This window comes from Boleophthalmus pectinirostris, unplaced genomic scaffold, assembly GCF_026225935.1.
Source record: "Boleophthalmus pectinirostris isolate CB_2022bp ecotype Guang Dong unplaced genomic scaffold, ASM2622593v1 HiC_scaffold_3, whole genome shotgun sequence".
Taxonomy (NCBI): domain Eukaryota; kingdom Metazoa; phylum Chordata; class Actinopteri; order Gobiiformes; family Gobiidae; genus Boleophthalmus; species Boleophthalmus pectinirostris.
The window spans coordinates 14,878,240-14,903,840 of NW_026571299.1; the positions used below are offsets into that span (position 1 = coordinate 14,878,240).

At 37.3% G+C, this 25,601-nt stretch overlaps 1 protein-coding gene across 1 annotated transcript in view; it reads right to left on the reverse strand.

Annotated features, from left to right (window-relative positions):
• The window catches only part of LOC110155828 (vesicle-associated membrane protein-associated protein B-like), a 30,341-nt gene extending 7,450 nt beyond the window's left edge, over positions 1–22,891 (reverse strand). The window contains exons 1-4 of the mRNA XM_020919998.2: positions 22,629–22,891; positions 18,296–18,448; positions 6,289–6,392; positions 3,769–3,849 (exon numbers count right to left, since the gene is read on the reverse strand). Of these exons, the coding sequence (XP_020775657.1) occupies positions 3,769–3,849; positions 6,289–6,392; positions 18,296–18,448; positions 22,629–22,686 (396 nt within the window). The 5' untranslated portion in view covers positions 22,687–22,891. The remainder of the gene's footprint in view (positions 1–3,768; positions 3,850–6,288; positions 6,393–18,295; positions 18,449–22,628) is intronic.
• Positions 22,892–25,601: the final 2,710 nt, after the last annotated feature.

The following is a 25,601-nucleotide window of genomic DNA, read 5'->3' on the forward strand; positions in this document are numbered from 1 at the left end:
TCCAGTGTCCAGGTCTCGTAATATACGACCCATATGTTGGTGAATTCATAAAAAGGACGATCCAAAACTTAATCAATCTGAACCAACAACAAAACGAGACGATCCAAAACTTAGAAAATCAGAACCAGCAACAAAACGAGAGGAACAGAAACTTAGAAAATCAGAACCAGCAACAAGGCGAGAGGATCCAAAACTTAGAAAATAAGAACCAGCAACAAAACGAGACGATCCAAAACTTAGAAAATCAGAACCAGCAACAAAACGAGAGGAACAGAAACTTAGAAAATCAGAACCAGCAACAAGGCGAGAGGATCCAAAACTTAGAAAATCAGAACCAGCAACAAGACGAGAGGATCCAAAACTTAGAAAATAAGAACCAGCAACAAAACGAGACGATCTACAACTTACTAAATCTGAACCAACAAGAAAACGAGACAATCCAAAACTTAAAAAATAAGAACCAGCAACAAAACGAGAGGAACAGAAACTTAAAAAATCAGAACCAGCAACAAAACGAGAGGATCCGAAACTTAGAAAATCAGAACCAGGAACTGCACGAGAGGAACCGAAACTTAGAAACTCAGAACCAGCAACAAAACGAGAGGAACCGAAACTTAGAAAATCAGAACCAGCAACAAAACGAGACGATTCAAAACTTAAACAATCAGAACCAGCAACAAAATGAGAAGATCCAAAACTTAATAAAACTGAGCCAGCAACAAAAAATGAGACGATCCAAAACTTAAAAAATAAGAACCAGCAACAAAACGAGACGATCCACAACTCATTAAATCATAACAACAAACTGCACGAGACGATCCAAAACTTAAACAATCAGAACCAGGAACAAGACGAGACGATCGAAATGTTAGTAAATCAGAACCAGGAACAAAACAATACGATCCAAAACTTAATAAATCAGAACCAGAAACAAAACGAGACGATCCAAAACTTAAACAATCAGAACCAGGAACAAAACGAGACGATCCACAACTTTGAAAATCAGAACCAGCAAGAAAACGAGACGATCCAAAACTTAACAAAACTGAGCCAGCAACAAAACGAGACGATCCACAACTTAAACAATCAGAACCAGGAACAAAACGAGACGATCCAAAACTTAAACAATCAGAACAAAGATCTGTGCGAAAGGATCGAAAAGTCCTCGGTTAAGAACCAGAAGCTACAGGAGGTGATCCGAAGGTTTTCACGCATCATCCACTTACACTTCGAAGAACAGACCGACAGGATCTGCTTGCAGCAGGAGTTGCTGGAGAAACCTGGAGAAGCAGAGGAGCAGAGGAGAAACCAACTTCTCACACACGACTGAAGGACAAATACGACCTCCACGACGACGACGAAGAAGACGAAGACGAGAGCGCGAGAGGAGAGGAAGAGGAGACGAAGGAGGAGGAAGAAGACGGGACAAACTAGATGAAACCCCAGCTCAGACCTGGGTTAGACCAGGGTGAGATCAGGTTTAGATCGGGTTTTCAGACCTGGTTTAAACCTGGTTTAAACCAGGCCGATTGACACGGCAGCCGTGCTTCTGTCAGTCTGCCCCAGGGCAGCTGTGGCTACAACAGTAGTTTACATCAGCAGGTGCAGAGTGAATGAATAATGCTGAATAATGTTCTGTAAAATATCTTTGTGACAAAAAGCGCCGTCTCTATTCAGACGCGCCGCTATTACATGTTTTATATTTGTCACTACAAAATAAATCAACTATTCAAAATATTTTAAAATATATCAACATTTCATCATTTCTAAATCTAGTTATTGAAAAAAAATAGAACTAAATCTCACACAAAGTCGGACCTCTCCTCGTCTGGAAACTCTGAGAGAATCTGGGCCTAAGTCCTGTGGTGTGTGGGTTTTTCAGACTCTGTTGGTCTTCAGCGTCCGACCCTCGTCCTGTTTGTCTCAGTGATGAAGAGAGAGTCAAGGAAATTCTGCTCACAAGACAATTGTGTTAGAAAAAAACACTCAGAACGACAAAGAGCAGTTTATACTTGTGTGAGGAGAGTTGCTGGGCTGTCTGTCTGCTTCCTGCTCTACTCTGCCCCACAACCCTCCGAGTCACTCTTTTATTGAAAATCACTTCACAGATGAGCATATTTCATGACATCACAATACATATGGTTCACATGTTTTCTCATGACTAACAATCTTCAACTGAACCACCCTCCCATTTCACACTTGATGACATATGTCAGTGAGCGTCTCTTACGTGGGAGTTTCCCGAGGCTTTCAGTTCAGCAGATGATGGGACAAACCCGTTGTTTGTGACCATGGTAGATTAGTTTAATATGTCAGTTGACATGTCGTTCATATCAGCTGCTTGTTTTTACGTTCAGTGTCTCGAAAACAAAACGCCAAAGCAAAGTTGATTATATCATGATTAATATTTAAATGATTCACCCTTTAAATGATTCAAACTTTAATGTAACAATGACATATATAAATGAGTAACACTTTAATGAGACTTTAACCAAAGAAATACATTTATATATCATCAGATTCTCTAAGAGAGAATTCGTCTTCGTCAGGCGTCTCGTAAAGTCTCTGTCCGTGCTGCGTCGTTTGTCGTGTCGTCCGTCCACTTTAAAGTCCAGGTGCTTTTCTAGTTCTTGGTTTGGTGGACAGAACCTGCGCTCGATATTTCTCACAGTTTTACATCAGTTCAGTTTGTGAAGAAAAGAGACGGTTTTCTGACACTTTAAACCTTCATTTAACTAAATAAAGCTGTTGTTATTTATTTGTGTGTGAGTTTAATCAGATTTATTGTGACATTTAGGCAAGGCAAGTTTATTTGTACAGCACAATTCGTACACAAAGTAATTCAAAGTGCTTTACAGAATAAGAAATACATTAAAATCATAATAAAAACAAATCAAAACATAAATAATCATGAAGATTAAAATTGAAAAGAGAGACATAAATTGGAGAGAAGAGTGCGGAATGAAAACCTTTCAGTTATTTGCACAGTTAAACAGAAATGTTTTGAGTCTGGATTTAAACAGCGTCACAGAAGAGTCTGTCTCACATGTTCAGACTGTTCCAGGTTTTAGCTGCATGAACCTGAAACTCTGACTCCCCTTGTTTAGTCGTGACTCTGGGCACCAGCAGGAGGTCGTCCCTGAGCTCCTCAGAGTGTGAGATGTTCATATGACACTAACATGTCACAGATGGACTTTGGTGCTCGGTCATGGAGACACTTGTACAAACAGAGCTGCTTTAAAGTCTCTGAGCCACAGGAGCCAGAGCAGAGACCTGAGACCAGGACTTATGTGCTCGTACTTCCTAGTTCGAGTCAGGACCCGTTTGGTTCTTGTTTACATTATGGTTGCTATGGTAACAGTTATGGAATCACCTCATTATTCTACGTCATGGCGAGGGTCCCTGGTCACTGCGGGCGAGTCACGTCGCGCCATTGCATTTTGTGGCCACTAGGTGCATCGCTTTGTGATACTAACAGGCCCGAGCGCCAGAGGCTGGCGAAGGGCCTATTAGAATAATAATAATAATAATAATAATAATAATAAGATATCCGGGCACTCTGGCCTGTCCGTATGTGTTTAGATCCTAATCATCTCCCGGATGAAAAAAAAAAAAAACGACATAACGCGAACAATCGAATCAACCAATCAGCATGACGCACTACTTCACGGTTTGTTTCCAATTAGCGCGCAGTGGCGAGTGGAGGAGAAGTGGAACAGTATCCGGCCCCGCTGTGTAACATCGGGGTGAAGGATTGGGAGGTCTCACCGTTTTCTCGTTCTCCGCCGGCAGTTCAAAAACACACCGCAGTTTGGAGTCCATCAGCTCCTCTGGTTTGGCCTCCTTCCACTGCAGAACACAACAGAAGAAGAAGTATTATTGAGGTAAAATGTAAAGTCTATGTGGTACACTGTAATAATGAGCGTTTTTATTGGATGCGAAGTCATGCTGTGTAATATAAGTAAGTAAACACTATGGGAATGTTCTCAAGATGATGAGATGAACAGAAGGGTAAAGTTTTGAGAAACTAAACTAAATTTAAGTCCGTATCCACTTTAAAAAAGAAAACAAATATTCCACTTTTATTTCCCTCCAAATTCTGTTTAGAATTGTTTTTTTTCTCTCTCTCAGAATTGAACCCAGACCTTTATTGTAAAAGCAGCTAGTAGGGTCCAATTGAAACCAGCGTTTACTGTCTACATCTAATTATAGCGTTTTGAATCCTAGTTAAACAGGAAGTGCTGGTGCGATGTTAGCATGCTAGTTGAACACCATGTAAAAACTGCATAACACAAGGTTCGGTACGATACGTTTTTCGATACAGTGCACTTCTGATTCATTATGATTCAGTACAATATATTTCAATTTGATTCGATAGGGTTCAGTGAAAAACAAAGTCCACTTAAGTCTGTGCAAAGTTAATATCGTGCACATTTAGACGTTATTCACTGTTTATGTATGATTAAAATGTTTGTGTTTCAATTATGAACTTTATCACAATCAAGAAAATGTGGTTTAACACAAAGACTTTTCGTAACACAGCTATGATTTAACCTTTATTTTTTATCGAAGTATATCATACTAATTTGAAATTTATCGAATCGAAAGTGCACTGTAACGACATATGTATTGTATCGTGGCCAATGTATCGAGGTATGTATCGTATCGGCAACTTCTTAATGATACCAAGTTACACAAGGGTGAGTTGTAGTACAGCTGTAGGGAGTATTATCTATTACACAAGGGTTAGATGTAGTACAGCTGTATGAAGTATGGTATGAATGTAGTCCTGTCCTTCCTAATTCTCTGACAATAAAACAGTTTCTTATTAGATGTAAACAGTCCACAGGAAAGTTATTTTGACCTCCAGAGCTACTTATACAATATTATATGTACTGTTTGGAGCGAGACAAATTTTGCTCAAATACACAGAAGAAAATCGAGTACAGGCCCTTAAATGTTTACATATCGGGTAAGTAGGGCTTTTGGATGTTTTTTAATGGTCCTTATCAGATTCGATCTTTGTTTGCTAGCTCCAAATGTACCGTGGCCACAGAGAAGAAATATTTACACCTCTCTCTCCCTCTCGCCACACACTTCCCCAACCTCAAATCTCCTTCTGATAGAATTGCGGGCTGCACACGCTACCGCCAAGGTTCAGATTAGGTCTCTGCTTTGGTTGGCCTGTCCATGAATCATCATCATTTGTGTCGGTAGCCAAAACCACACATGCTAGCGGGACTTAAAGGACCCATTTTACGCTACTTCTGATCTATGTTATAAAGTTGTTTCCTGATCAAAAACATACCCGAGTTGTGTTTTGTTTCTTTCACAGATGTTTAACAGACAAAGCCTTCATATTTAGGCTGACTTCTTCTCTCAAACGGAAAACAGTCCACCTTGTGATGCCATGTGGGAGTACAGGAAGTGCTCCACTGTGTTTTTAAACTCCATTCACCTTCACTAGAATCACTTTACAAAGACCATGTACATACTTAATTCCTAATGAAAATGATGATTCGGTATTAAACTTAAATTTCTGAACTAAGTGGGTGGTTTATTCCAAATTTAAAGCTGAATGAATTTATTCCTTGATCATGTAAACATTTATTCTTCTTAAAAATAATTCCGATCGTTCAATGCATGCTCGTTGGGTCGCCTTTCTGACGCGATCCGGACGATCCGGCTCCACCAGTCCTGGCTTCGGACTCTCTGCTCTTTGGATTTGCGAGCGGGATGCGGGAGTTGGCTGAGGTAGAGCAGGTGTTGACTCAGTTTGTCTTCCTCTTCCCTTCTCCTCCTCAGCTGACGTTTGTGTCATGTATGTGTCCATGACATAACGATAAGCTAAGATGACAAAAAAGCCAGAAGCAGCTGACTGTGTGTTTTCTTCCGGTAGACGTAAATATATTTGTGTCCCTGTCCAATCAGAACCCTTCCTGACCCCCCGATTGTTTTCCGGATTATTTAATTCAGAACAATTAATTCGGAATCAAAAAACATCATGTAAACGGGGTCAATCTCTACTGAACTGAAGGTAAAAGTAGATCATTTGAAAACTACCACGTCATAACATCACAAGGAGGAAAAGAGCATCTTGAGCTTTGGGGACATAGACAGACTAATAATGCTTGATCTCTCAAATGTGTGAATGAAACAAAAAACAACTCGAGGTATGTTTTGGATGAGGTAACGACATTACAACATGGCCAGAAGCTCATGAGTCAATTTTGTGTAATTCTGTGCTCCTTATGTTTTAATGAGGTTTTGAGGGACTAGAGTACTTACCACTCCCTCCATGTCAGTCATGTCCGGAGGTGCTAGCATGGACTGCACCATGAACTTGTGTTTGCTCTTCTCGTTGGGGTCATAGTCAAAGGGCTGTAGCATAACTGGAAAAAAGAAAATATACTGTTAACAGAGCTGCACAATGAATAAAAATCAAATTGAAAGGTCACAAATCAAAACACAAATGGCATTTAGATCAGTGGTTCCCAACCTTTTTCTTACAGTGATCCGTATTTTACCTGTTGATTATTGTTGGTTATCGTTCTACCTATCGTTCTACTTAAAGGTGCACTATGTAACTCTGCCTGCAATGTTCCACAGCATGACATTAAACAGCTTTCTTTGCAGATGAATTGCAGATGGTTTTATTGCTCAAAAACACCTAGAAAATCCGGTATTCTGACTGTGAGCGAGGTTGCCTCTCCACAGATCTGACCTGTAACTTGGTCTGGTTTGGTCTCCATGAAGATAGAAAGGTTTAATGCCATGCTGTGAAACATTCAAGATGAAGCAAGAACATCTCCATGGAGAAAAGCAAAAGCTACTGTACTGTAGTGGAAAATTCTAATTATTTTCTGGTTAATAAAGATGTTATAGAACAGTAATGATTATAAAACACTTTAGAGAAGGAATTAAGATGCCATACTGTCATTAAAATTCACACAATCTAGTTTGACCCTCTTTTTTATGAACCCCTGGGGTCCCACTCCCGAGGTGGAGAATGACTGATTTAGATAATGTAGAATGTCCTCTGCAAAGAACTGAATATCTTGTCTTATTATAAAAAGATTTTGCTGTGGCTGTAGTTGTTTTAGATCTCTACAAACGCACGGGATTCTTTTATTAGTCCATCATTTCATATTTCAGTCTTCTTTCTAGGCCTGTCATGATAAATACTGTATCGACTTTTCGTTCAATATATGAAAGATGGAACAATTCTTTGAGGTCAATATTTATCCTGGGTACTTTTTCTTTGTATTAGTGGGAAGCTTTTGTTCTTTTTCTGTTCTGCGATTAAATTTCAGCCGAAGAGGATTGATTTTTTTTTTTTACCTAAATAATTTATTATTTTTTTTTTTTTTCAGAATCCTGCATTTTGTTTATTGTGTCAGTGAGATTATTTTCAGTATTATCATGTATATTTATGTATCTATATCTTCCTCAGCAACTTCAAAATGCCTTATCGTGACCTACTTCTTTCAGATGTAAACTGTAGTTCCTTTTTAAATATTGCAAATCTAATCACAGTTCTACAGGCCTGTCAGATAAGCATTTCAAACTAGGCCATAAAAAAATTAAGTATTACATTGGTATGCACAAGTTAATCTAATAACTCCCAGAACCTGAATGTTTGAACTTGTCTTCATACAAACATTGCTGTTCTATAGTTTAATTTCACACAATAACACAGCATATTTAGTCATGTATTTTACTTATTTGATGTTTAAAAAAAAAAAAAATCTGTTTCTGGTATCGGTTTAAATCAGGATCAGCTCAAACTTGGAAAAACTGGATCATGCATCTCTAATTTATATTTTCATGGAATAACAGAGCAATTTTAATGTCAAAATGCCAATGTCATTTACATAAGACAAAATGAGACCATGATGTTTTCTATTCAAAAAGCAGCTGTCTGTATTCAGTATTTCCAATTACTTAAAAGTTTTTTATTTGACATTTTGTTTTGTTTATTTTGTCTGTATTTCTGAAATATTGTGAGATTATGTTGCTCAAATAATTAGGGCTGGGAATCACAGGGTCCCCTCACGTTTTGATATGATACACAATACAGCGCTCAACATACAATCTGATTATCACAACCTGGAGATACATGAGGTAATTAATATACTGAACATGATATTCTGCAATTTGTCACTATTTTTAAAGAACTAAATTAATCTTTGTTAAACCACTACCTGGACACAGATAATATGAAATATACACATTTTTATCATCAAAACTATGAACATCAAATGTATCTTAACAAGCTACAAAATCGTAGCACTGTCACAAGTTAATTTTGTAGAATATACCAAAAATACAAATGGCGATTAGGGCTGGGTATCATTAAAAAGTTGCCGATACGATGCATACCTCGATAAATAGACCATGATACGATACATATCTCAATACAGTGTACTTTCAATTCGATACATTTCAAATCGATTTGATACGGTTCAATAAAAAATAATGGCTAAATGATGGCTGTGTGATACTAAAAGTCTTTGTTAAACTACTACTTGTGCAAAGTGAAAATGAAACACAAACATTTTACTCATCAAAACAAAAATCTAATGTGTCAAATGCGTCGCATAAATGAGTTTCCTTCCTCTGAACAAACAACAAAACTGTAGAACTGTAACAAAACAATTGAGTAAAATGCACCAAAAAATACTCTTGGCGATATATCGATACAGCAGCAGCCGACAGTATCAATACTGTATCATCACATTAAACGATACCATATATCAATATTTTGATATTTTTGCACACCCCTAATGGCGATATATCGATACAACAGCCCACAATAACAGCACTATCAACAAATTTTGTATTGTAATATGTCAATTTTTCCAGATTTTAGCACACCCCTCGGTATATGCTACCATAAATTAAAGATTTTGTTTCATCCACATGTTTGAGTATCCCTTTATTTTTAGGATATCTAAATCTCTAATGTGCAAAATGCCCTTTTAACCCTTGTGATGTCATGCTGTGGTAATTTACAAGTTAACAGCTAGTTTTATCTTTAGTTTTTATCTTTAGTTTAGTAGCATGTGGCATGGGCTGAAATTATCCAAATTATTCTAGTGAAGGTGTGTGAAGTTTAAAAACACAGTGGGGCACTTCTTGTATTACTACATGACATCACAAGTTGGAACAAGTTGGAGTGTTTTCTGTTTAAGAGAAGAACACAGCCTAAATTTGCATGGTTTGTGGTATGTTTGTGATGAGGAGACGACATTATAACGGGTCAGAAAATAGCCTAAATGGACGCAATAAGAGAACAGAAAACATGCCAAAAAACATTACTGTATGATTTAACCTCCTATGTCATTGCTCTGTTCCACACATTTACACAAACGTCTCCAGCTGCAGCCCAGGCCCTCACCTTCTCTATAGGAAAAACTGTCTTGTATGTGATTTATTTCCACGTGCGTTGCCATGACGGAGCCACGGTGACGGATGTGCCATTGCCTCAGGGGGGTAATCTTTCTAACAGCTCAGTCCGATCACGCTTGTTCTTCATACGAACGTTACATATTGTGCTAACAGAACGCAGGTGTGTGCATGGTATAGTACTCAACCGAGTGAAGTGGGCCATTTGAAGTAATTCCAATGACTTCAACAGTATTTTATGGCCCTAACTATGATTTGTGGAGCAATTGGACGATCGCTTTCTTATGCTATGGGATGAGAAGTGGAAGAAGTAGATCATATTTTTCTCATGTAAATAATCTGTTATTGTAATAGTACTCAACAGCTAAACTGTACTAGATACTTGAGAAAATATAAGTGGGTACTTAAAGTGCCTATGTTACACTGTCTTTCTGATCTGTTGTAATGTTGTTTTCTCATCACAAACATACCTGGAGTCATGTTTTGTTTCATTCACACTTGTTTCATTTACTCATAAATCTAAACTTGTCTTCTCTCAGCACTCAAAAATACTGTTTGCCTTTTGCCCATATAGTTGCGTCATAGATAAAACTCCGAACTACTCCTGCTGTTTTTAACATGGTATAACATGGTTAAAAGCTCCAAAAAGTCAATTCAGCATAAAAGGTCTGCTTTAAGTAGTCAGAGATTTCAACAATAACTACTTGCTGCTAATGCTGCTTTTATTTCTGTTGTTGATCTACATCTGATAGGCCCATGTTGAATGGGGAAGGTAAACAACAAGTATATGGATCATTACCACAGACTGTAAAAAGAAATGGACTATGGGAGTGTCACGTCACCCATAGCATTCAGCTCCAAATGAAGCTCATGATCTAGTTATAGGAACAAATTTGGAGCAGAGTTTCATATTAGTAATAGGAATTTATTTACAGACAAAATACCACAATAAAAACACCAGGATCATATAGACCGGGTTAATACAGGTGACAATCTTTTTCAATGTAAAGTCAACTGGAGCCAGAGTTGATGGAGCTGGAAGCACCTCCATGCTCACTTTCTATTCGAAACGCAGTGGCTAGAGGGTTAACTATGTCCATACAGTCTATGGTCACTAGATTAAATGTTTAGAGATTTTCTGTGTAAATAATAAAAATACTGTATATTTAAGGAACTACTACAACAACTATGACTACTATCATTGCCAGTATTACCACTAAGTTTGGGTGTGTAGTTTTTGTTACTGTGGAATATCCAAGTGGAGTATCCAATACAGTTTGATGATGATGATGATAATGATGAAAAACATTCTTTAAAAAAACTTATACGCCAACAAATGTATATTAACTTGATTAATTGGTAATATACTGGGTCGATTACTTTTTCTGGAGAAAATCAAACTACAAATTGGCACTGGCCCCAGTTTTAAGGGAAACCTCCGAAATGCAGTTTAGCGTTGGTGCAATCAGGTCAGTTCAATAAGATCTGAAATCAGAAACAGATTGGGAATGTCCTGTTTAAGTTCCAGCCAATTTGCACGCCCATCCCAAAGGACAACACGGGAGAGGGAGGCTGCAAAATATTTTACATCTTTGAGATACGCTAATGACCATGAAATGCCTCAACCCAGAGCTAGTCAAAATATTTTTAAATCGTCATCAACAAAGTCTGTTTTATCCAGTGCTCTGATATAGGGGTCTTGCATTAAAAGTGGCAGTAATTTCCGAAACCAGGAAACGCTAATTGTTTAACATTACGGTAATTATTTTTTGAAGGAACTGAGACTCTTTTGAACACACTCAGAATAGACAGGGCATTTTCATGGTCAGTAAATATTTGAATCTTGGCTCATTGTTCTATTACAGGAAATTGTAACAAATTCTTCTAATGTCCCAAAGGTTTCATAGTCTATGCCAACTGCTTATGGTCAGCAGGAAAATATAAATAAAATTTACTACTGTTATTACTGAGTAAAGAAGAGTAAAAGTCATTTAAAAGACATTTAGATCTGCCATCTGACAGAAAATTACAGTTGGTTTCTTCATTTTGTGTTTTTAGTAGGGATTTTTCAGTTCCGATAGCGATTCCGATACTATAGCTTTAAGTATGTGCCGATACCCAATATGGGCCGATTGACACCAGTGCAAACGACAGAAAACAGCATTTATTTTTCTTATAAAATGAGACAAAACTGATCCATATGTGTTAAGGACCTGAAATTTATAGTACAGAACAGATTTGTATAAATAAAAATTCAAACATTTTGAGACTTTCTGGGCGACTACGATCAGTGAGCAGATTTATTCTGTAAATGTGGGCATTCCCATATTGGATTGGTGCATCCTTATTTTTTAGTGCAAAATAACTTTAAAAAAACATTATTAGTATTTGTTCACATGGATATCAAGTTTAAATATGTGTTTTAGTACTGATTAGTGTGTTATTGTTAGTTAGTGTGCCGATGCTTTTTTACTTTGTAGGCTATATTCTGGTTGCCAACACAGAATGTATGGCTCTTCGCTGATTGGCTGGTGCACGAACTCGCACTTCCGGGGTCTTTGCGAACCGTCTAGTGTATTCTGATTCCTGATCAAGTTGCTGGAGAGAAATGAAATTGAGCGGAGGCACTAGGTGGTGCCAGCCTGGCTAATGTTATGGTGCCAAAAAGATCACAAATGTCTATGCCTATCACATAACAAATTTGGAAGTTTATAGAAGTTATAGAAGATAAATGTCAGTACTGAATGCCATAACGTCACTAACCCTAAAGCAGGACCCCAAAAAACTATTCCACAATATTGAGTATTGTTAATGAACATGAGCTGCAACAGACAAACACTAAATGAGTCATACAAGTTATTTATTAAACCCTCTATAAAATGAAAAAAATGTTACTCATTAGTACAAATAAAAGTACCCATGATAAATACTGACCCCAAAACTTATTGTTTCATCTCTCATGCACAAATTGTGACAGACCTACAGCTGTCCAGCTCTAACAATCAGCCCATTCTGTTATGATTCATCAAACACCCAACAGTTTCCTCTATGATACAACACCACAAGAATCTGCCACAAGTATGTATGGTATGTTTATATTTCCCCAGCCCAGATATGTGTTTGATGTATGCGTCTGCTTTAGGTTCAACTTCAGGTAAAAAAGAAAACATGACACAGCTCACAGTCTGTGACACAGAAGAGAGACACGCAGGAGCCACACCCTGGTCACCATTATCTAACAGGCTAAGCTGGTCAAAGGGCAGTGAAGCTAATGAATGGGCCCAGACAATGACCTTTATACCTGCTTGTTCCTTGTTTGTATTTGATTCTCTCATTGAATCCAATCCAATTGTTTCCGAATCTGCAAATTTACATAGAGGCACAGGGAGCTAGATCAAGGATATTAGAGGAAAATAGGGCAGGGCAGTTAATAATTAGTTAAGTTTATAATCGTGATTTCAATTATTGTTCTATTAAATTACAAAAATTGAAAGAAATAATCAATAACCTTATGTTCAGAATCAACAGTTGCTTTGAATGTAAAGGTGTTACAAAACATTACAAACAAATTATATTAGGTCTACAGGTTTATTTCTGGCATCATAGGGCAGATATTTTCTATTTAGTGTCACTTGCTTTAAATTTTTTTTAGGTGGTTATGGGTAAATTTTTGCAAAATCACACATCAAAATCAAACTTATAACCCATTTCCATAAATATATATTCACATCCCTTGCTTACTTACAAGTAATTTTAATATTTCCCTTCGCAGCTTAATTTGGTGAAGGGTAAATACAACATTAAATATTAAAGCTCATATATGGTCTTTATAAATGTTGAATCATCATCTTCAGAAATCACGATTGTGACGAGTTGAGAGACGGTGTGGGGTCCACGTGAACAAGAGAAAAAAAGATTTCGACTTCATTTAAATTTTGAAAATCAGACACTAATTGATACTAAAACGAGTATTGAAACTAGATACTATTTTGAGCAGGTATCGATCCTAAAAAGTCACATTCACAGGACAGAAATGAACCCTTCCTGAATAGTTTTAAAATGATCTTGAACTGTATCAGAACAAATATAACACCACATAGAGTAGTATACGCCCATGGACTTTGGGATTACACAGATATAACACCACATCAGATCACATTTTATTGTCTAAAGAATATTATTATCATGGTATCAGAAGCAATATTGAGTATCCGGAAGTCGAGTTTGACATTTTAGTATTGTGACAACACTAATAACTACACTACAGCTTTGTTGACATCATTTTCCTCACGGATCTGGTCTCATCCCCATTGAAAAACAATTACTGCATTCTGTGTTTTAGTTTCTCTGTGTTTATATTAAGTGGCGCTGTCCCTCTGAACCCAAACTGTGCCCAAAAAAGGAAGCACATTTTTGGCACTATCATCTTGTCCTCAGAGTGGCATTTACACACGGTAGGATCTGAAACAGTATTAGTAATATTTGTGTATCTAAAAGTCTATCCAAGTTAAAGGTGCGTTGCGTAACCTTTCCAGTCTGTCACCTGCTTATCTCCATGGAGATAATACATCAAATTACAAATTTCTTTGCTTAAATACATTGTTTTGGTGTAGCAACAGCTAAAAAAGAGAGGGAATTATAAGACCATGATCCTTTGCTCCTTTCAGTGCAGACTACACGAAGAAATAACTTAAGCACTTGATTATTTGATAGTGATTATTTGGATTATGGCAGAACCAAAGATTTGCCAAGGCATATTAAAAGGAAAAACTGGCATATTCACAATTTTGTTAACCTCCACAAAATATTGCAATAAATACGTAAACTGAAAAACATATCGCGAAAATATTGTACAGATTGTGGATATATTACATGCTTCTGGCTTCCATGTTCCAATTCACTTTGTACTGAAAAAACATTGTCCGTTCTCATCATTCTGGTCTAAAAATACTCGTATTAATCCGCTCTACATGGCTCTGGTGTTTTTATTTAGCTATTTTGTCCCTAAATTAATTCCTTTTCCTAATATGGAACCTGGCAACTAATTCGCTCCATAACTGACGACCTCGATGAGCTTCATTTGACTGGAGCCTAATGCTATGGATAAAGTCACACTTACTTAGTCCACTTCTGTATACAGTCTATGATTTGAACACTAAATATTCTTAAAAACATTGCAGGATCTTCTGTAAGTAATAACAGTTCTTTAAGTAAATTCTATACTTTTCTACCCTATACTTAACTTGGCTATGGACCAAAACAGGCCACAGCTCTCTTTCTCCTCAAAACATGTAAAAATGTTTCACCTCTCAGTGCGAGGTTTTGTGAATTTTTGGAACATCCATGCCACATATTTTTCCATGGTTCTACAGTACCAGTGGGTCCCGCTACATTCCTGTAACTATGGCATCAGTCATGTACACACTTGCAGCTGGGTTTACCTTCAAAACACGCCACTTCTCCTCCAAGTCCAGAGTAAAGTCTCGTGGAGTTAAGAATTAAAGGTCCTATATCGCGCAGAAGTGACTTTTGTGAGCTTTAAGTCGTGTTATAATGTTGTTATCTCCTCAAAAACGTATCTGGAGTTGTGCTTTGTTTCATTCATGTTTGAGTGACCTTTTATTATTAGTCTGTCTACTTCTCCAAAGCTCAAAATGCTCTGTTCCACCTTGTGATGTCATGAGGCAGTAGTTTTCAAGTTAATAGCTACGTTTACCTTTTGTTCAGTAGAAACGCGCAATTCCAGGGCTGAAATTATCCAATTGATTCTAGTGAAGGTGTCTGGAGTTTAAAAGACAGTGAAGCACTTCCTGTGTTACCATATGACATCACAAGGTGGAAAAGAGTGGTTTCTGTTTGAGAACTCAGCCTAAATATGCAGGGTTTGTGTGTTCAGCATGTGTGAATGAAACAAAACACAACTCCAGGGGTGTTTCTGATGAGGAAACATTATAGCAAATAACAGAAAATAGCATAATATGGTGAGTTTAATACTAGATTTTTTGAGGCAGTGATTTCATTTCAGATCTCCCTGCTGACATTGCTTATTCAATTTGATCTGATCCCATGAGTCCTGGCTTGTTATCCCCCTCTTGACTGAAGTTCAAACAGACAGCCATATAGTTTTATTTTAGATATTGTTTTTCATGGGGCGATTTTCTCAAGCAGTGGCATTCTCATCAGCATGGTAAGGTAAGGTGAGGTCACACTTGGAGTAAGCATTTCAATTTTTCTTTTCTGTTTAATCATCAAGATTTTTTTCCACAAATGTTGCCTACTGAAACCATTTAATATGTTACTTTTGTGGTGGAGGCCAGGTCTGTCAATTGCTTGTCTTCACGGTGATGTAAATGCTGCTAGAATGTTCTGCAGTATGGCATTAAACTTAATATATTTCCACAGGGAAGCAGATGATGACATGAGGCCAAGTTACAGGTCGGATCTGTGGATAGAGATGCACCGATTTGATACTGGCATCTTGATATCAGAGATGATATTGAACATTTTGGAGGATTGGATATCAGTTCAGTCAATATCCCATTTTGGAATATAAACTGGTGTATAAGATGATTTACTGTCCAATGTTGGCCCAAAAGTCTCAGAATATGAAATTTATGTTTTTACAAATCTGTTCTATAGTTACTTGAAATGATAAATAACAGTTTTATATAGCGCTTTTCCACCTTCAAGGCACCCAAAGCGCTTTACATCAAGGAAACACTCACCCATTCACACACATTCATACACCAGTGTACACAGACATTGGGCCAAGGAGAGTTAAGTGTCTTGCCCAAGGACTCCACATTAGCATTCATCTGTAGGAGCTGGAATCACACCACCAACCTAAGGGTCAGTGGATCTGACCACTCACCAATGATGTTTATGTGAAGAGTGGGAATAAAACTACCAACCTTCAGATCAGTGGACAAGCACTCTAAGCAACTGAGCCACAAAACACATTTGGATCCTTTTAACCATATGCTGGCTGTGTGTAAAAGGAAATAGGGGTGTGCAAAAATATTGAAATATCGATATATCGTATCGTTTAATCTGATGATACAGTATCGATATCAGTGACTGCTGTATCAATATATCGCTAAGAGTATTTTTTGGTATATTTTACTCAATTATTTTGTTACAGCGCTGCAGTTTTGTTGCTTGTTTAGTGGAAGGAAACTCATTTATGCAACACATTTGACATATTCACTGTTCTGATGAGTAAAATGTTTGTGTTTCATTAATATTAATATTAACTTTGCACAAGAAGTTGTTTAACAAAGACTTTTAGTACCACAGACATAATTTAGACATCTTTTATTGAACCGTATCAAATTGATTTGAAATATATTGTATAGAATCAAAAGTGCACTGTATCGAGATTAGTATCGTATTGTGGCCTGTGTATTGAGGTATGTATTGTATTGGCAACTTCTTAATAATACCCAGCCCAAAAAGGAGATAAATTATATTTTCAGTCTCTGTCCTAGTATTGGTTAATAAAGGTACAAAAAAGATGGACTGGTGCATCCCGGTCTGTCAGTACAACTGTGGAACATTCCAGGCACAGCAAAATACATCTCCATGGAGACAAGCATGAGACAGATGCCACGTAAGACTTGGTTGGCTCAAGTTTAATACAATAGAATATTTAGAGTCAAACCAAACTGCGTAATAAGTCAAATCCTATTAAGCCAAAAGTGCAATGCAGTTATCTGGTAGCATCATCTGTCTGGATGTACTGTGCTCTGTCTGTCCTTTAACAGAGGCAGTTGGGAAGTACCTGATACAACCCCACAATCATTACCACCAGAACAACAGTCTGGTCCAGCTAAAAGCCCCTCTATATGTTTTCCATTAGGGACAGCCTGTAGCCTAATAGGGGTGAAAAATGTTGGCACCGAACAAAGTGGACAGTGCAGATTTGTCATGGCCCGCTAACCACAGGTCCCACTGACACACTTCACAGGAGCTGTTGACATAAGATTGAGCAGACGTAAAACGAGTCCACTACAGAAATGGCAAAGGTGGCACACACGAGAAATACTATACACTGACTACTGTATGCAACTCACTCAAAACGCACTGAGAATAAGCCTGGTTCAAAATAGTGTTAAGAAAAGCTCCAAGCCAAATAGCTAAATGGGCAGTAATTTGAGGAAGTGATTGGACATAATTAACCTGATATAGGCCAGACGTAATGTTAGAAAATAGAGTGGTAATGAGAGCTAATGTTAAGCTGATCTATTCTAGAAAGCCTCCTGTTAAGATCTTTTGTAAAGAGGAGGATAGAAGGTGCATTAAAGCATATTAAATAAAATAATAAATAAGCACAATATCGATTACAAGTTTTTGTTACTGTCCTGCCACTCGTTTCTGAATTTAAAATTTAGTTTGAGCTGGGCGGAAGAATTTTGGAGTTAGTTTAGAAGTAATGCAATCATGTTTATAACAAAAAATAACACAATGACTATATTTTTTGATCAGGGATAACAGTTGTATATATAAAACCTTATATAGAGACCGAGTAATTTGCTGTTTACAGAGGAGAAGACATTTTATTACATAAATTGATTTATATACATTACAAGTTTTGCACTGTTTTTTCAGTTTTTCTGTCAATAGTTTGTGTTTATTTATTGATTGATTGATCATTTGTAGTATTAAATAAATAAATAAATGAATAATAAGAAAGACAGTGAACAAAACAGTAACATAATAATAATTAGGAAAACGCATTTTTTTTAGATTTTAGATGTTGCACTATTCGTAGTTTGAGAATTTTGCTCACAGGCCGTCTTTTCTGACTTACACACTTATTGCAATCATTCAAGATACGATTTCATTTTGTTGATGAAGACTTACTCAGGAGCGTGGTCTTATGCCTTACCTGAGACATTGATGGAGGTTCCCGCATCGATGATCCCGCTGTTTGGTCGCACACAATATCGGCGCGGTGCTGTCGTCTTCACCTTAAAGCACACATTCCTGTCTGTGGGGTTGGAGAGCTTGAGGTTTGTGGTGACCACGTCTGAGAAAGGACCTGCACACAACATGGAAGAGAAATTATTAGCAAAAAGACAGTAGGGATGTAACAATAACCGAAATATCGCGGGCCAACACAATATATCGAATCTCAAGTGACTTTGCTCAAATTCAGTGTTATGGTGCAATAACAGCTAAAAGAAACAGACCCGTGATCCTTTGCTCTGTTTCAGTCCAGTTTATACAATAAAATAACTTAAGCACTTTTAGTTCTTAACTCTTTAGTTTATGACAGAAACAGAGACTTGTCAAGGCATTTAAAGAACAAAGTAGTATATTCACAATTCCGATAGTCTCTACAAAATATCACAATAAATATCGTACCGTGAGATGCATATTATGAAAACATCGAACTGAGAAATTTGGATATTGTTACATCTCTAGTAGACGAGGGGGAATAAAGGGGTCTGTTGTCAAAAGCCCCAGGGTTTTTGGGGCCCAGAACTGGAACCTCTTCATATTAATTTAGATTAAATGGGGGCCCATGTGAAGCTTCTTGCCCTAGGCCCCCTTATTTCTGTTGACAGGCCTGATACAAGATGAAACCAATCAAGACAATAGGCAAATATATCAGTGCATGTTTACAAAAGACAGTCTTAGGGGAGGGGCATGTTATAAACCCTCCAAAAAACATAAACAACAATAAGAATAGAGTGCCTCAGTAATTTTTTATCTAATGTATTGAGCTTTTTTATTAATACATTTCTATTTTTTCTCTTTGTCATTATAATATATTGTGATGTTCGTGTAATCCCTGAGTTGTCCTGGTTGAATCCATATCAAAGGAGAAATTCAAGTCAAGTTTTTTGATCGAATGAGCTGCGAAACGTATAATCTTTTGTCCAGTCAACAGAATTGAATTTCTCCTTTGCTATGTTGTGATCTGTGAGCTACTGTGTCCAAATAATTTCCCTTGTGGATCAATAAAGTTTGTCTAAGTCTAAGTCGTTTTATCGTAACATATTTCTCATGAATTGTATTTGGTAAAAGCATCAGTTCCTTGGCAAATTATTATAATAATTGTTGCACTCTTCAGTAGATGTAACCTAACCCAGTCATTCTTAACCATAGAGCCGGGACCAAAGTAGGGCTGCCCAAACATTACAATATAATAAAATAACAAATATCACAAGATCCTTTTACAGAGAAAAGGTCACAATAATCTCAGTTACCAAGAATTTGCAGCCCTTGCGATTTGGTAATTGTGACCATTCATATTGGAAATTCAGTCAAGCAGCCCTACACTGGAGTTCTTTTTATGCTTACCATGAGACAATATTAAAAGGTAAAATGTAGTAAATTTATGGTTGGGGGTCCGTCACCTGATTGTTTCTATGGATGTCATTGCTCTGCCTTTAATGTTCCATAGTATGACATTAAACAGTTCTACCTTACATTTATTAAATTACAGTTTTATTGCTTAAAAATATCTAGAAAAACAGGCATTCTGAGTGTGAGCGGGGTTGCTTGTCCACAGATCTGACCTGTAACTTTGCCTGGTTTGGTCTCCATGAAGATAGAAACTGTCAAACATTCCAAATGAAGCAATAACATCTCCACAGAGAAGAGCATTTGATGGAAAAGCTACACAATGCACCTTTAAAGTTATAAGGTTAGAGAGGCTATACTGTAATTGTACAAGCTCAAATTACAAGAAATGCCATGTCAAAAGAAAAAAAAATACTGCATTCGTTTATGATTCAACTTCCCTGATGATCTGTTTCAGCTACTACAGCATTTGTAGTGGAGGCATTGAGCTATTTTTGAATTAGCTCACAGCAAAAGATAAGGTTTCAGTGAATGGCCCAAGCCCCTGACACTTCCTATTCTCTGCAATGACAGTGAGGGAAGTCAGGGCTTCGCTAAAAGGTCTATAGAAAAGAAAACACCTGATCAAAAACAATCTGAAAATAAAATATATAGAATGTAGGTCTGTCACGGTAACAAATTTTGAAGCACGGTATATTGCTACGTAGAATTACTGCGATAAACGATAATACTGAAACTACTTCATGCCACTGACACAAAGCAGAATAATGCTAGTAAACAGATTTTTAAATATACATCATCATTAAAAAGCCAGTGCTGCAATAAATTAATAAATAGAAGTTAGAAATTCAACCCTCTGCAGCTCAAATCTGATCATATCACATAAAAATGGCAAAAATCTCCCCACTATTGCAAAGAAATTAAATATCAAATAAATACTGAGCCCTCAAAATATATTGTTCCAGCTGTCATATATGGATTAATATAGTAACTATTGTTACAGGGCCAGTTGAATGCCAAATTGCATATATAATAGTAATTTGATTAAAAAAACAACAACCAAGCATCGTTAAAAATAAATAGTATATGAATTATAAATGGTTCGACACAGCATATTTTCTACAGCATGGTCCACTGATGCTCTGGTACAATGCATGTGTCTATATAGTTTCAGCCTAACATAACACATGTGATTTGAGTATGCAGTCAAAAGGTCTTCTGTGTTATGATACATATTGCAAACATGAACTTAAATTATTAATGGAACAACTGGAAAAGTAATAGCTTTGCTGAAATGAAATCTCTATAGTAAACATGTAGCTATTTACATCTACAACTTTTTAGGTTAATGTATTTGCAATCTGTCCCCCGAAGATTAATTATGTCCTCTACATTTGACCCATTTCTGATCTGTCAAGAGCAATGGATCACCACAGTGCACAAAAAATGGTAGATCACAAAACACGGTTTAGTAATCAATCGTCGTAATAGTATCTATTGACATTAGCTGCCTTCCATAAGAAACCCGCGCAATTTATTTATATTTTAAATGTAGATTTATTGGCAACTCAACCTTTTTTTCAATAGGAGTTTGGAAGTTATACAACCTATATTTAAGGAAGAGCACAAAGTTGATGTGTCAGGATTTGTCCACAGCATAAAGAATCCAGAATATTGTAGGATTTCACGATAATAAATTATAAAGTACTGTCCTGTTTATAGTTAATAGTTTTTGTTAGATTTCTCAGGTGTAATGTGCACTGTTTAATACGTGGCGTGATGTGTTTAGTAATCCAAGTTAGAGTAATACCATGTGAGTTTATGTAACAAAATTGGGCCTTGCAGCATTAACATCTTGCAGCCAAATGTCGAGCTGGTCTCTGATGTCGATAAGCGTTGCGGACATGCTGATGACCTGTAGATAAATACATATAAACAAGCAGAGGTTGTCCAGTGTGTCTGTGCTGTGAGCTGTCACGTTATTACTTGACAGCTGGGTGGCCAACGGAGCGAGTCAGCCAATGAGCGAGTGAGCTAATGTTAGCCCCTAGCTACATTACACCTGCTAAAGATGTACCAGTTTAGCTTCAATATAACGTTTTATAATAGAAGGGATTACAGACTAAAATACTACCAAACTTCCATCTTGACACAGTTATGTTATAAATGTAATGTTTGTTTGAATAGTAGCTGCATTGGGAATACGTAATGTCACTGCCAGATTTGTGTCACTACCTGATTTGGGTCAGACCTTTGCTCATTTGAATACAAATACAATCGAAGCCTCAATACACAACAGAAGTCTCTTATGGAAAAAGCTAATACACATGTGCGTATAACTTCAAAGAAACATTGCAATAATTTATCATAAATTATTGATTCTTTGTCGTTTCCTTTTTCGTTTGATATTGCTTAAGTGCAGATCCTTCAGCAAACGTACATGTGTTTCTCCGCTAATTACAATAACTGTCTACATCAACAAATCGTTAATATAAGCCGAGTATAACCAAAAATGACACATTTGTCAATATTATTTGCCCAAGTTGGCCTGTTGTACCAAAGATGGAATACCGGCTCACGCATGCGCATTGAGCATTTCGAGACAGATCGGGCAGGGACCAGGGACCGACGCAAATCGGGGAGTGACTGTTCTGGGCCTGGCTAGCTTAGCCTCTGGAAGCTAATCCAGGGAGCTAACTAGCCAGCTAGCTGTCACTTGACCTGCCGTCCTTATTAGAAGAGGTATCTGGCTTTTGATGAGGCGCGTTTGGCTCCCAACGGGACCCACAGTGTCTGTACGTCTCGGTCATGGTAACATTGGAATGCCCCTGCTCCTAAACCCCGTAGGGACAGGCAGTTCCCCCCTCCTCCAGCCCGAGCCAGGCCCTCCCTCTCTCCCGGGCTCATACCTCTGAATTTGAGTTCGTGCTGCGGCTCCAAGAGCAGAACCTGTTCCGGCCTGGCCATATCCCAACAGCAGCTGGAGCGGGGCGATCGCACTGCAACCAAGTCCTGTCGGTCTCCTCCCCCGTGTCGGAACGCTGTCGTGGGTGAAGTATAGCGCCGTCAGTGAGGATATGTGTTTAATGAATGAATTAGCTGAGTGCGCTGGTCACTGGAGCTAGTACGGAGCTATGCGCGGCTGGGGCTGTTGTGATGCAGCAGGAAGGGAGTGAGAGGCAGGCGGCTGACGTCACTGCCTCTGCAGAGCACCCAGCGGCACCCAACCACTACAGCGAGCCAGGGCACCTACTCCAGTCCTACACAAGTCCTGCACAAGTCCTACACAAGTCCTAAACGAGTCCTACACTTATACTAGCGAGGATTAAGCAAGTTAGCACTAAACCAGAGATCTAACAATGTGCACAGTCACAATCCTTGCTACTTATTTATTATTATGATTATTTTATTATATTATTATTATTTTTTTTCCATTTATATTTAATTTTGCTCTTTGTTATTTATAATATATTGTGAGCACAAGTCCTACACAAACATGGGCAAGGATTAAGCAAGTTAGGACTAATCCGGAGCTCTAACAATGTGCACAGTCACAATCCTCAGGTATTTGCTACTTTGAATTTATTATTACCATAGGATGACCGGATTTTCAAAAGAAAACACTGTGACAACCCTAGTTTGGGGTGGTTTGTAATAATAAAATTGTGAAACCAGTGTGTAATTAAGGAAAATTGTTATGAACTCAGGACTAATGTGAGTCAGTATAGTCACATTTTCTTGGTGTTTTAGTAATTTTTTAGCTGCTTTTCTGTATTTTACCTAAACAATTGACAATTTATGCCTCTCTTTACTGTTGGCAGGGATCAAATTGGTCAAAAAATAGGGAACACCTGAGACATTTCTTGTATAAAACTGGGACAAATTACTGGCTTGGGATAAATCTGCTGGGACAGGGGACACAGGACTCAAAACTGGGATTGTCCTGGATAAATAGGGACGTCTGGTCACCCTATATTACCCTTTATATTTTATTTTGCTCTTTGTTATTTATAATACATTGTGAGCTACTCTGTCCAAATAATTTTGTCCAGCAAGTTATTAAACCAGAGATCTAACAATGAGCACAATCACTCCTCAATTATAAGGTTTCTACTTAGTTTGAATTTATATTATCATTTATATTTTGCTCTTTGTTAGACTTAGACAAACTTTTTCTTATTGATCCAGAGGGGAAATTATATGGACACAGTACCTCACACATTACGATATATTATAATAAAAAGACAAAACCTATAAATAGTAATAATAAATTTGAAAAAAGTAGCAAAAATAGCAAGAGACCGGTATCAACTATGGCATAATTATATAAATGTATATGTACATGTAAAAATTAAATATAGAAATCTATTAAAACAAATATATCTCAGCTATATACAAGAGGTGGCAAGGAAAAACAGTGCAAAGATGATATAATGACTGACAGGACATGGAGTTATCTGTTACATAAGAGTTGTTATTATTATAATATATTGTAATGTGTGAGCTACTGTGTCCAAATAATTTCCCTTGTGGATCAATAAAGTTTGTCTAAGTCTAAGCATAAACCTGTCAGTCTGTTTTTGTAGTCCCGAGCCAAAATAATATAGCCCATAACCACAGGCAATTCAAGTTATGCATTCAGCCAAGGAAATCTACAATGACTTTGCCAAAAATAATTTACAGTCAAACAGACTATGACAGAACTTATTTAGTTGTCTACCCCAGGCAAAGTCGCCAACCAGATCAAAGCATCGAGTATTTTGTTTAATAGTTTAAAGCAGGTGGGACTTGGCGTCAATAAACCAGTTATTGCTCAGAGAAATGTGCACTTCCAGAATTATTGTCAACTATTTTAAAGGTGCACTATGTAACTTTTCTGGTTGAAGATCCATTACCTGCTTGTTTCCATGGATATGTCAGTGCTCTGCCTGGAATGTTCCACAGTGTGACATTAAACAGCTCTACCTTACATTTATTAAAATATAGGTTGTTTTATAGCTTAAAAATATGTAGAAAATTCTGACTGGGAGCAGAATTGCCTCTCAAATTTGAATCTGACTTGTAATTTGATCTGATTTAGGGCTGTGCAAAAATATCAAAAATATCGATATATCATTTAATGTGATGATACAATATCAATATCATGGGCTGCTGTATCGATATATTGCCAAGAGTATTTTTTGGAATATTTTACTAAATTATTTAGTTTTAGAGCTACAGTTTTGGTGCTTGTTTAGAGGAAGGAAACTCATTTATGCAACACATTTGACATATTCACTGTTTTGACGATTAAAATGTTTGCGTTTCATATTACCTTTGCATAAGAAGCGGTTTAACAAAGACTTTTAGTATCACAGTCATGATTTAACCATTATTTTTTATTGAACCATATCAAATTGATTTGAAATAAATATCATATCGAATCAAAAGTGCACTGTATCGAGATATGTATCGTATCGTGGCCTATGTATCGAGGTATGCATCATATCGGCAACTTCTTAATGATACCCAGCCCTAGTCTGGTTTGGTCTCCATGGTAATGGAAAGGTTTAATACCATACGGCGAGGCATTCCAGACAAACCAATAACATCTCCAGGGAGAAAAGCTGATGGATCCTCTATCAGAAAAGTTACACAATGCACCTGTTAGAATGAAAATAGGAAGGCTACAAATTTAGACTCTGGGTAGGCTCTATATAAACAAGGGTCTGCCTCTTGCTCATCTCCATGGCGATGCTATTGTTTCGCATAATGTGGCATTTAACTACTCTGTCTCCATGGAGACAGTAGGCAACTCCACCAGCCCAGGTTACAGGCCAGATCATAGACTGCATGGACCAGATCTATAAAGAGGCAAGCTATTGTCTTTATAAAATTTGGAT